This window comes from Labeo rohita, chromosome 18, assembly GCF_022985175.1.
Source record: "Labeo rohita strain BAU-BD-2019 chromosome 18, IGBB_LRoh.1.0, whole genome shotgun sequence".
Lineage (NCBI taxonomy): Eukaryota > Metazoa > Chordata > Actinopteri > Cypriniformes > Cyprinidae > Labeo > Labeo rohita.
Genome location: NC_066886.1, coordinates 115,779 through 128,898, shown reverse-complemented (window position 1 = coordinate 128,898; position 13,120 = coordinate 115,779). Strand labels below are relative to the sequence as shown.

The window sequence follows — 13,120 nt, the reverse complement described above, 5'->3', positions numbered from 1 at the left end:
CATAAAATTGCTAAATGAATATAAAAAGAAATTAATTAAAAAAAAAATGCAATTATGATTTAATATGTGATTTTTTTTTTTTTTTAATGTTCTAGACTTCCTTGCATGTTTGCACAGTTTGGCCCAAAATTGTATTATTAATATTAATATTAATTTTATTGTAAATAATAATAATAGTAATACAAGCAAATATTATTATTATTTAAAATTTTATAATTATTGCTACTGTAAAATGAAAATATGAAACAAAGTATTTATATTGTAATATTTCAATGTAATGTAAAAATAAGAAAAAATAATAATATATTACTATTATTATTAGTATTAGTAGTAGTATTAAATAAAATATTAAAACAGAAATTTGATTAACCTAATCTGAACTATTTCTGGCATTTTTAGCAGGTGAAGAGACAGACATGTGTGTAGTCTCATCAAACTGCTGTACTAAAGCTGTAGAAAACACATATAAATCAGAGTGATCACAGATTCAACATGCGCAGAGAATCAAATGATCTCCTTAAGAGGCACGTCATTGTGCATGATAACATTTGTATTTGTCAAACCACTTCAGCCCTGAAGGCTTGAGATTCGTTCATGCAGAATAATGAGTCCCGTGACACACTCACACACACACACTCACACACACTACCCCTAACTCACACTCTCACACACGCTCACACACACTCTGAACGTCAGAGTCTCTTTGGGCTCCGGCGGCTCCATGCGTCTCCTCCTGGCGCGTCTTTAGTCGCTGGGAATGATGAGGACAGACGTGGTTCTTCACAGGAAGAAGCGCAGAGACGTTCTGCTGTACATCATCGCTGTAGTTTTGCTGATATTCGCCGTGGTTCATCTCATCTTCTATGCTGGAAAGAGTTTTCAGGGTTCGGCGTCTGCGAGAGTCCGCCGGGATCTCGGTAAGAAAGATTTCATTCATTCGACAAGTGTTTGAGAGTCAGAGACAGATTGAATTCTGAAGTCCAGTCACATTTACTTCTATAGTGCTTCATACAATACAAATGATTTTAAAGCAACTTCACAGAGAAAAACTAACCGTGTGAATGTTGTATAATTCATCAGTTATGAAACAAATACAGTTTCAGCTCTACAGAAGACAAGAGTCTTTATTCAGATCAGTTTGTTTCAGATTTTGTTTTGTCAGTGCAGTTAAATTGATAATATTACTGAATATGAACCGTCTTTAACCCTCTGATCCTCTTCGGTCATTTATGACCAGAAAAGTTTTACGTTTCATCAGAATGGTACAAAAGTTTGTAAAGGTTTGGCACTTGCTAAATGAACACAAAAAAAATGATGGACATGATTCAAAAAGGTTAAATGGTCCTGAAAAAGGACACACTTATGCTGTTCACAATCAAAAATGACTTCATTGGAACTTAAACAAGACTGACTGTTTTGTGATATCAACCTCAAATTTGGAACACAACTTGCTTAAATTTATGGCTTTGATTTTCTTGCGGTTTTAGAGTAAAACGTGTTTTGGAAAATATATATTTCATATAAAATTTCAAAAATAGTATTTTTACTATTATAAAAAAAATAAAAATGAAATTAAAAATGAAATTAAAAAACCTTAAACTTTTTTTTTTTTTTACTTTTTAATGTTTTTCATTTTTTTAAAAGAGACCAAATGTAAGTCTTAAACCTTCAGTTTGGAGGTTTAAGCTGAACATTTAATTTTCAATTGCATCAAAATGTGATTATAATAACAGATAACAGGTAATAAAAGGATCATAACTATGCCATAAATAGATTTCAGTACCATAAAATCACTTAAAAATACAAAAAATATTAAATTAACAAACATAAAGTAGAACCAAAGAACTAAAGTATTTTTGGAATTTTTGTCAATTTAATTTACATGTAAAATGACTTTAGATACTATGTTTTGTTTTCTGAAAAATCAAAAATCAAAATTTTGTTTGTTTTTGTTTTGTCAAGCAAAAAATCTCTGCCAATGGGGCAAAAAAATAATAATCTTGTTTAGCCTTTGAATTAAGTTATTTTTCTTACCCCATTGACAAATATTTTTACTTGATTTAAACAAAAATCAACAATTTTTTTTTTTTTTTCAAAAAACAAGACATAATACATGTCATTTTACTTGTAAAGTAAATCAGTTTTGATTCAAGAATTTTTTAGATATTTATACTAGAAAACAAGACAAAGTACTAAGCAAGAAAATCATTTTTGCAGTGTAGTACATTCATTTCATTGAGATAAAAACACTTGAAGTTAGAAAATGACGTCAGAACCCAAAGATCTGTGTGTGTGTGTGTGTGTGTTTCAGAGAATGCGTCTGACTGTATCCCACCGCAGTCGTCTGAATTTCCTGAAGGATTTTTCACGGTTCAGGAGAGGAAGGATGGAGGGATTCTGATTTACTTCATGATCATTTTCTACATGCTTCTGTCCGTGTCGATCGTGTGTGACGATTACTTCCTGCCGTCTCTGGAGCTCATCAGCGAGCGTAAGCTGTGGTTTTTCCTGTTTCTGCTGTGTGTGTGTGTGTGTGTGTGTTCAGTGTGATTTCATGGATCTGTGTGTGTTTCAGGACTCGGTCTTTCGCAGGACGTCGCTGGAGCAACTTTCATGGCTGCCGGGAGCTCGGCACCAGAACTCGTCACCGCGTTTCTGGGTACTTTTTATTTGTTTTTCTACTGAGGATTTTTTGCATAAACATCTTAGACAAAATTGACATATAAAGACTGTAGTAACCTTTTTCAATTTAAAGGATTAGTTCACTTCCAAAACAAAAATGTACATATAATGTACTCACCCCCTTGTCATCCAAGATGTTCATATCTTTCTTTCCTCAGTCATAAAGAAATTGTGTTTCTTGAGGAAAATATTTCAGGAATGTTCTCCATATAATGGACTTCAATGGTGCACGTGAGTTTGAACTTCCAAAATGTAGTTTAAATGCGGCTTCAGTGAGCTCTAAACGATCCCAGCCGAGGAAGAAGGGTCTTATCTAGCAAAACAATCATTCATTTTCTAAACAAATTGACAATTTATATAGTTTTTAACCTCAAATTCTCGTCTTGTGTAGCTCTGCGTGAACTCTGTGTAATCCGGGTCAATACAGTTAGGGAATGTCAAAAAACTCCTATCTCATTTTCTCTTCCAACTTTAAAATCATCCTCATCGCTGAGAAATACGGACCCAGTGTTTACAAAGTGAACATGCAAAGAAGATCAAACGTAGGTAAAACAGCGATGTAGGGCAATTTTGAAGTTGCAGGAGAAAACAAGATGAGAGTTTTTTGACATACCAACAACTGTATTGACCCGGATTACACAGAGTTCACACAGAGCTAGACAAGACGAGCATTTGAGGTTAAAAGGTATATAAAAAAAATAAATAAATAACTGCTCGTTTTGCTAGATAAGACCCTTCTTTTTTGGCTGGGATCGTTTAGAGCTTTTTAAAGCTGCATTTAAACTACATTTTGGACGTTCAAACTCGCGGCCACCGTATGGAGAACATCGCTGAAATGTTCTTCTCACAAAACAATTTCTTTATGACTGAAGAAAGAAAGACATGAACATCTTGGATGACAACAGGGTGAGTAAACTATCTATAAATGTTTGTTCCAGAAGTGAACTTCTATTTTAAGTAACGTCAGGTGTGTTTCCGCTCAGGTGTGTTCGTGACGAAGGGAGACATCGGCGTGAGCACCATCATGGGGTCGGCCGTCTATAACCTGCTGTGCATCTGTGCGGCGTGTGGCCTGCTGACCTCTGTGGTGCGTGACGGTATCATTATTCTCGCTCCGTTAGCGTGTGGTGTGTGTGTCTGAATCTGTGTGTGTTTCAGGTGGGTCGTCTCTCCTGCTGGCCGTTGTTTAGGGATTGCGTGGCGTACGCCATCAGCGTCGCAGCAGTCATCGCCATCATCTCAGATAACAGAGTTCACTGGTGAGTGTTCGTTTTTCTGACAAGTTTGCTTTTAGTTGGTTATTTTTGATGCTACATCATGATTGTGAGCTTCCACCACATGATCAGCATGACTAACCCTGCTGCACAGACTCGGGCTCCAAATAAACAGTGTTGTGTCTAACGCATTAGAAGTAACATAAGTTACATAATCAGAGTTACTTTTTCAAATAAGTAACGCCAGTTGCTTTGTTACTTTGTTATTGACTGAAGTCTCCTGTCCCCATGTTGACAGAAATCAGAAGTACAGAGGCGTTGTGTGCACTTTGTAAACATGATATTATTTTAGTTCTAGACTAAATGTGAACATGCATTAATTCATCTCGCATCTCACACAAAAAAAGACAGATTTAGTATTCATCAGACTTAATTAAAAACTGTGAAATGCAAAAACAACTGTGAATATGAGGCAAACCTACAATAATTAAATGTTAAATAACACAAATATACTTTATGTGTTTAATCCCATTTTATTAACCAATGTTTTTGCTGCCGACCTTTGATGATCCAGTTCATCCATACTAATATGCAAAATGACTTTAGATAAATTAACATTTGTGCTTCATTGCTTTTGTATTGCTGAAGAGTGTTGAACTACAGATGTGAATTTACTTTTCCTTCAGCCTGAGGCTGATTCATTTCACTTTTTGGTGTAAAAGCGCTTTTACATTTGCTAAAAAAATATTTTTTTATATTAAAAACAAACAAGCAAGCCCTGCCCAAGTTTAAAAGTAGCGCAAAAGTAATGTAACTCATTACTTTCCATTAAAAAGTAACTATGTAATTAGTTACATAGGTGTAACTAAGGTGTCCTTGTTACAGTGTAATTATTTAAGTACTGGCTTAGGGTTACTTGCATGTAATTACGCATAATTAATTGTTATTATAATAGTAAGTACATGTAACGTAATAAGAACACGTTAAAATAAAGTGTTACCATTAGATTTTAGGAAGTACACTGCAAAAATGATGTTTTTACTTAGTGTTTTTGTCGTGTTTTCTAGTAAAAATATCTAAACACTCTTGAGTCAAGATGGATTTACTTTACAAGTGAAATGACTTAAGATATTATGTCTTGTTTTCTGAAAAAATAATCAAAAATCTGTTAGTTTTTGCTTAAAACATGCAAAAATATCTGCCAGTGAGGTATGAAAAATGATCTTAATTCAAAGGCTAAACAAGATTATTTTTCTTGCTCCACTGGCAGATATTTTTGCTTGTTTTGAGAAAAAACTAACAGATTTTTGATTATTTTTTCAGAACAAAAGACGTAATTGTGAAATAAATCCATCTTGATTCAAGAATGTTTAGAAATTTATACTAGAGAACAAGACAACATTTTCTAAAAATGTTGCAGTGTAACGCAATATTGTAATGCATTACTTTTAAAAGTAACTTTCCCCAACACTGCAGATGAATCACTACCATGTAGAATCACCCTCCAAATGAATCAAAACTGCAATATTTGCAAAATTACAGCGCCCATACTGAGATGTTTTGGCATCGGTTTTCTATAGTGGAAGAAAATTTTTTTCTACGATCCGGTAAACCATAATTTTGGCAGGAAAAAGTCAGAATTATAAGATAGAAACTATCTTGTTTTCTTTAAGCTTTTTCACAGTTTTTTGCAGTCGTAATTGTATCTCATAACTCTGACTTTTCCTATTAGAAATGTAAGATGTGAACCCACAAAAATCACACAAAATTTTTTTAAATCCAGCAAAAACTTGTAGAAAATGAACAAAAATTAAGTTCTGACCCTGCGTGTTGCAACACCTTTCAGTTCCCTTTTTAAATCAAAATTGCATAATTTTGAATATTGTAAACATCATTTACAGTCTAGCCTATGAAAATACATCATTCCCAATATCCATGTTTGTTTATGCTCTAATTTCATATCGTTGTGTTCTGTCGGACGTGTGCAGGTATGACGGCGCGTGTCTCCTGCTGGTGTACGGCGTGTACGTGTGTGTGCTGTGTTTCGATCTGAAGATCAGCGAGTACGTGATGCAGCGCTTCAGTCCGTGCTGCTCGTGTGTGAATAAGAGCTCGCAGGAGCGCGACGAGCAGCAGCCGCTGATGGGATGGAGCGAGAACAGCAGCCTCCGCCTTCACCGCCGCTCCAGAGCCGACAGCGGCATCTTCCAGGACGACTCGGGATATTCCCACCTGTCGCTCAGCCTGCACGGCCTGAACGAGATAACGGACGGTACATTCTTACGTTAACGTGTGCTGCTTTTTTATTTGCATAAAATCTTTCTGCTTTTCTGTTGCATCTCTTTTTATTAGAATTTTTGTAATACCTACGAAGAATCGCATCCGCACAAAACAAGTTTCCACTGCATGTGACAAACCATAATAACAATGTTTTCAGCAACTTCACGTTTGCACGTTTGTGTGTCTCAGAGCAGAAGAGCGTGTTCGCGATGCCGGAACACGATCTGAAGCGGATCCTGTGGGTTTTGTCGCTGCCGGTCGTCGTTCTGCTGTTCCTGACCGTTCCCGACTGCAGGAGACGCTTCTGGAGGAAATGCTACATGATCACCTTCCTGATGTCGGCCGTCTGGATCTCCGGATTCACATACGTGCTGGTGTGGATGGTCACCATCGTCGGTAAACAAGCGTTCGTCTGTTTGTTCTGTTCATGCTGTGATGCAAACCCACAGCCTTTGTGTTGCAAGCATCACACTCAACCCGATGAGCTACAGGAAATACAAGTCAAGTTTATTTGTGCGGCGCGTTTCACAAAACAGATTCAAAGCAGCTTTACAGAAAGTCATACTGTTACATCTGTAACGCCTAAGTGCTTTCGTTTTCATTACGGGATTGAAATATTTCTTGGTTTTGTTTGATTACGAGATTTAAATTTTGGTTGGTTTTGTTTGATTTCAAGATTTAAATATTGTTTGGATTTGATTAAGAGATTTAAATGTTTGTCAGTTTTGTTTAATTGACATTTAAATATTTGTTGGTTTTGTTCGATTAAGAGATTTAAATGTTTGTTTTGTTCAATTTCAAGATTTACATTTTTGTTGGTTTTCTTCGATTGTGAGATTCAAGTGTTTGTTTTGTTTGATTACGAGATTTAAATATTTCTTGGTTTCGTTTGATTAAGAAATTTAAATGTTTGTTGTTTCGTTCGCTACAAGATTTAAATATTATTTGGTTTTGTTTGATTAAGTGATTTACACTTTGGTCAGTTTTGTTTGATTACAAGATCTAAATTTTGGTTGGTTTTGTTTAATTAAGAAATTTAAATGTGAGTTGGTTTTGTTTGATTATAAATTAAAATGTTTGTCAGTTTTGTTTGATTATGAGATTTAAGTATTTGTTGGTTTTGTTGAATTTCAAGATTTAAATATTTGCTGATTTTCTTCGATTACGAGATTTAAATGTTTGTTTAGTTTTATTGCGAGACTTAAATGTTGGTTGGTTTTGTTTGATTTCCAGATTTAAATAATTGTTGGTTTTGTTCGGTTAAGAGATTTAAATGTTTGTTTTGTTTGATTATGAGATGTAAATATTAGTTGGTTTTTTTAAATAAGAGATTTAAATTTTGGTTGGTTTTGTTCAGTTGAGTGATTTAAATCTTTGTTGTTTTGTTTGATTATGAGATTGAAATATTGGTTGGTTTTGTTTGATTTCAAGATTTAAATATTGTTTGGTTTTGATTAAAATTTAAATGTTAGTTGGTTTTGTTTGATTACAAATTTAGATGTTTGTCAGTTTTGTTTGATTATGAGATTTAAGTATTTGTTGGTTTTGTTCAATTTCAAGATTTAAATATTTGTGAGATTTAAATGTTTTTGTTTGATTACGAGATTTAAATATTTCTTGGTTTTGTTTGATTAAGAGACGTAAATATTGGTTGGTTTTTGGTCAATTAAGAAATTTAAATGTTTGTCATTTTGTTTGATTACAATATTTTCCAGTTTTGTTCAGTTACGAGATTTAAACATTGGCTGTTTTTTTTAAATAAGAGATTTAAATGTTTGTTGTTTTGTTTGCTTAAAAGATGCAGTATTGGTTGATTTTCTTCAATTAAGATATTTAAATATTTGTTGACATTCAAATGTTTGTTGTTTTGTTTGATTAAGAGATTTACACATCGGTCAGTTTCGTTTGATTACAAGATCTAAATATTGGTTGGTTTTCTTCGATTAAGAAATTCAAATGTGAGTCAGTTTTGTTTGATTATGAGGTTTATACATCGGTCAGGTTTGTGTGATTGCAAAATTTAAATATTGGTTGGTCTTGTTAGATTAACAGATTTAAACATTAGTCGATTTTGTTCGATGAAGAGATTAGAATGTTTGACGGTTTTGTTCAAAGCAAGAGTGAATGATTTAAAAAATGTATTCAACTAAAGACTAACTACAGACTTACAAAACAATTCCTAGAACGTCTCAGTCCTTCAGCGTCGGTGCAGACATGCAGGACTGATTTATTGTGACACACAGCAGATCTAGAGATTGATTTGCCCTTTCTGAATATTTCATACTGCCTGGATGTTTCCTGCATGAAATCGACAGAAGAGGAAGCCGCTGTTGTTCCTCCAGACAGAATCATGTATAGTTTTATCCTGCATGTTAGTCGTGTTTCTGAAATATTTCAAACATGACTAGCACAGCTGTTCTCAGTGTCTAGTTTTGTTTTGTGTTTGTTCCGATCGATTATTCTGCGTCGATCAGCATCACACTGCATTAGTTCAGTCGTCCTGTAGCTGCGCTGCAGATGTTGGGGTTTCGAGCGGGTCACACGCGGGCGGGTCACATGCTCCCGTCTCCATTCCTGAAATGCCAGCGCTGTATCCTGAAGGATTATGATGCTGGAGACTCGAGTTTCTCCTCTCGGTCCGTGCTGGATTACGGCCGGCCGAAGCCCACGGGGCCCGTGAGAAATCATGTGATGCAGCTGCATATAATAGGATTATTATCCTGCACACGGTCACACACATTCACATGAGCGCTGGAGAGCCGGCGGAGCTTTAGAGCGATGCTAATGAGCAGGTACTGAGAGACAAAAACCCTGAGGATGAGGACGTCACACTACAGGACCTACACACTGAACCTCCTGCCCCTGAACAGTGCAGGAAGTTTTAATGTTTCTGAAAGAGTCTCTTCTGCTCACCAAGCCTGCATTTATTTGATTAAAAATACAGTACAAATGTGAAATATTATTGCAATTTACACAGCTGTTTTCTATGTAAATATTTGTTAAAATGTAATTTATTTCTGTGAATTTTCAGCATCATTACTCCAGTCTTCAGTGTCACATGATCCTTCAGAAATCATTCTAATATGCTGATTTGCTGCTCAACAAACATTTATGATTATTAGCAATTTTGAAAACAGTTATACATTTAATTTTTCAGGATTCACAGATGAATAGAAAGTTCAGAAGAACAGCATTTATTTGAAATGGAAATCTTTACTGTCACTTTTGATCAGTTTGCATTCTTTATCAATTTATTTTTTATTTTATTTTTTTTTAATCTTACTTCAACTTTTAATTGGAAGTGTATCATGGTTTTATATTCTTAAGCAGCAAATCAGTAAATTAGAATGATTTCTGAAGGATCATGTGACACTGAAGACTGATGCTAAAATTCAGCTGCGCATCACAGAAATAAATTTAATTTTAACAGATATTCACTTAGAAAACAGCAGACTGTCAAAAACATTAAACATAATTTATAGCTTTATATCTGCATGTTAAAGTCTGTTGTCAGCTGTCTCAATTTTCATTTAGTTTAGCATTTAGCAAATTTGAAACCCTTTGTAAATGTACTTTTTTTATCTATATTTTTTTCAGCTCAACATTGCAAAAATACAGCAGAATTTTTGTTTTGTCATATTAGTTTTTCATACAAGTATTTCATTTTATGTCTGCTTCTGATGTAGTATGAGATTCTTCTGCTGAACACAGAGGAATGTGGGGAACCAAACAGATGACTTCCATAGTATTTTTTTTCACACTATTTAACTCAATGGCTCCCGTTCTTCAAAATACCTTATTTTTCATTCAACAGAAGAAAGAAACTCATACAGGTTTGGAACGACATGAGGAAGAGTAAATGATTGCATAAACTATCCCTTTAATAACTCCAGTTATGCACTGAATTCAGTTCCGTCTGTTATTAAAGGAAATCTTTTAGCTGTGTCTTCTGCTCGTCTAGGCTGCATTTATTTGATCAAAAATACAGTAAAATTAGTAATATTGTTAAATATTACTACAATCTCAAATAGCTGTTTTTCTATGTAAATATCTGTTAAGATGTAATTTATTTCTGTGATGCGCAGCTGAATTTTCAGCATCATTACTCCAGTCTTCAGTGTCACATGATCCTTCAGAAATCATTCTAATATGCTGATTTGCTGCCACCCTAAAAAAAAAAGAAAATTCTGTCATCATTTACTCATGTCATTCCAAACATGTATGAGTTTCTTTCTTTTGTTGAACACAAAAGAAGGTATTTTGAAGAATATGGGAAACCACTATGGAAGTCAATGGATACCGTCAACTTTGTTTATTAACTTTCTTTGAAGTACCTTATTTTGTGTTCAAAAGAAGAAAAAAACTCATACACTGTAAAAAATAAAAAACACAATTTGTTGAGTTAGCTTAAAATAATTTGTTACCCTGCTGCCTTAAAATTTTCAGAAAAAAAAAGTTCAGTCAACTCAAATAAGTTGATTCAACTTGAAATGTTAAGTTGTACTAAGTAACAACTTAGATATTTGTGTTTGCTAAACTTAACATGGGTAAGTAACCCAGCTGCCTTTGAATTTTAAGTTGAATCAACTCAAATATCTAAGTTGTCACTTAGTACAATTTAATATTTCAAGTTGAATAAACTTTTTTTTTAGTTGACTGAACTTAAAATTTTAAGGCAGCAGGTTACAAATTATTTTAAGTAGACTCAACAAATTGTTTTTTACAGTGTACAGGTTTGGAACGACATGAGGAGTAAATGATGACAGAATTTTTATTTTTGGGTGAACTGTCCCTTTAATGACTCCAGTTATGCACTGAACTCAGTTCTGTCTGTTATTAAAGGAAAACTTTTAGCAGGATCTGTTGTTTGTGTCCAGGAGAGACGCTGGGAATCCCGGACACGGTGATGGGAATGACACTTCTGGCAGCGGGAACCAGCATCCCGGACACCGTGGCCAGCGTGATGGTCGCTCGCGAAGGTTAAAAAAAAAATAAATAAAATAAAAACCCTCACATGTCCAGACGTCATTGTGGAACGTGTGATTCATCAGTGCTGTTCTGTGCGTCTCTCGCAGGTAAAGCTGACATGGCCATGTCCAACATCGTGGGCTCAAACGTGTTCGACATGCTGTGTCTGGGTCTGCCGTGGTTCATCAAGACGGTGTTTGTGGACACTGGGTCTCCGGTGGAGGTCAACAGCGCGGGTCTGGTCTTCATGTCCTGCACGCTGCTGCTCTCCATCGTCTTCCTCTTTGTGGCCGTTCACATCAACGGCTGGAAGCTGGACTGGAAGCTGGGTCTGGTGTCTCTGGTGTGTTACGTGCTCTTCGCCACGCTGTCCATCCTCTACGAGCTCGGGATCATCGGGAACAATCCCATCCGCTCCTGCGGTGACTGACGCGCCACTGGGACGATATAATGTCACCGACCAACGGGTTGGCATCAGTGCGACTCAACGATCATGTGAGGGCACTTTATGGACAAAAAATAAAGGTTTTGAGTTATTGGTCCATAAAGTGATTCTGCAACAAGGGATGCTCCTGACCTCACTGAATCATAAAACACTAATATAGTCACATAAAACACGTTCTTTTACGCCCTTTAAAACATTTTCCTTTATATGCAGTAGTTTGACTTCAGTCATGTTCAACTGCCATTTACCATCACATCATTAAAAGTCAACTATTTTTTATTTAATATGGATGGAGCAAAAAATCTTTGACTGTATCTTTAAAAAAAAGTCCTGAAAAGATACAGTAAACAAACGAACACATTTAATTGTGTTACTGTGTTCAGTAATTTGCTCTGGTCGACAGCGTGACGCATTGTATTTACACTGAATGTCTCTCGCTCGTAATGAGCTCATTTTTCTTTTTCCCCCAGTTTATTTTTATGGTGGCAAGAGTTGATTTCTTTCTAAAACTTTATTGCTCAGGGATTTTGGTCAATGTAATAAACAATTATTTGAGAAAATATGTGTTTATCAAGAATGAGCTCGAAGTCCAAATTTAACTTTAGAAATCGATACGCCAAAGACGGATGATTAGACCCAAACAATTCTAACAGAACATCATTTACTCAATATGTTTGTTTCATTTTCAAGCGTTTGTAGTTACAGAATTACTCATCTCTGTAACTGTAAATCTTTATCACACTGATACTCATCGTCTACCTCAGTGAATTCATCCAGGTTTTTTTTTTGGAGGTTAATTATTACTGTAATACATTGCATTACAATAAAACATACTCTCATTGTGAAGAACAGAACAAAGGCATTTCTTCACTGATGCATCTTCTGGTTGGAAATATGACTTGCTGCTGGATTCATGAATGACTTTCTTAAGAACTTTACTCTGGTGAATCTTAGTCATGTATTTGTCCATGTATAAGGCCATTAACAGTTCATTTGTTAGATGAGTGTGATTAATGCTTAATATTTGAAAGCCTAATAAATTCCATGCTGTTAAAGACGTTGTTTCACATAATTTATGACTTAAGAAGGGTTTAATATTCTTAAGTCTTAAGCATTTTTGGGAAAAAAAAACAACATTTGTAACATTTTTCTTACACAGCATAAACATCTTAAGAAATGCAACTTTTTAATAAACTGTGTATCAAATGTAAACTTGGTGGCTTTACTTGAGACAATTTTTAAAAAAATACAAAAGTTGTAAGTGCAGTTTTCTAAACTTTTTTTAAAAAAAACTGTTTTTGTTAATAAGAATGAGCTTTTTCTTAAATTAAAATAAGAAAAGAGCAGATAAGACATATTTAAGAATTATAAGAAAAAAACTAAAGTTCCCAGGATTATTTATAAGTTCATAAGAAAGTGCAATTATTGAAACATTTTTTAAGGTCTCAAATATGGTCTTATGAAAACCTTACATTTCTTAAAAAAAAAAAAAAAATAGGTTTCAAAGGTTTAATGTCTTAACTCGTCCCCT

General features: G+C 34.7%; 1 protein-coding gene across 1 annotated transcript; it reads left to right on the top strand.

The window, feature by feature from the left end:
- Positions 1 to 252: 252 nt before the first annotated feature.
- On the top strand, positions 253 to 12,651 carry slc24a5 (solute carrier family 24 member 5). Its single transcript, XM_051135161.1, has 9 exons — positions 253 to 917; positions 2,312 to 2,491; positions 2,576 to 2,659; positions 3,666 to 3,769; positions 3,841 to 3,941; positions 5,885 to 6,168; positions 6,366 to 6,572; positions 11,054 to 11,155; positions 11,252 to 12,651. The coding sequence occupies exons 1-9, from the start codon at positions 758 to 760 to the stop codon at positions 11,572 to 11,574; spliced, it is 1,545 nt and encodes a 514-aa protein (XP_050991118.1). The 5' UTR covers positions 253 to 757; the 3' UTR covers positions 11,575 to 12,651.
- Positions 12,652 to 13,120: the final 469 nt, after the last annotated feature.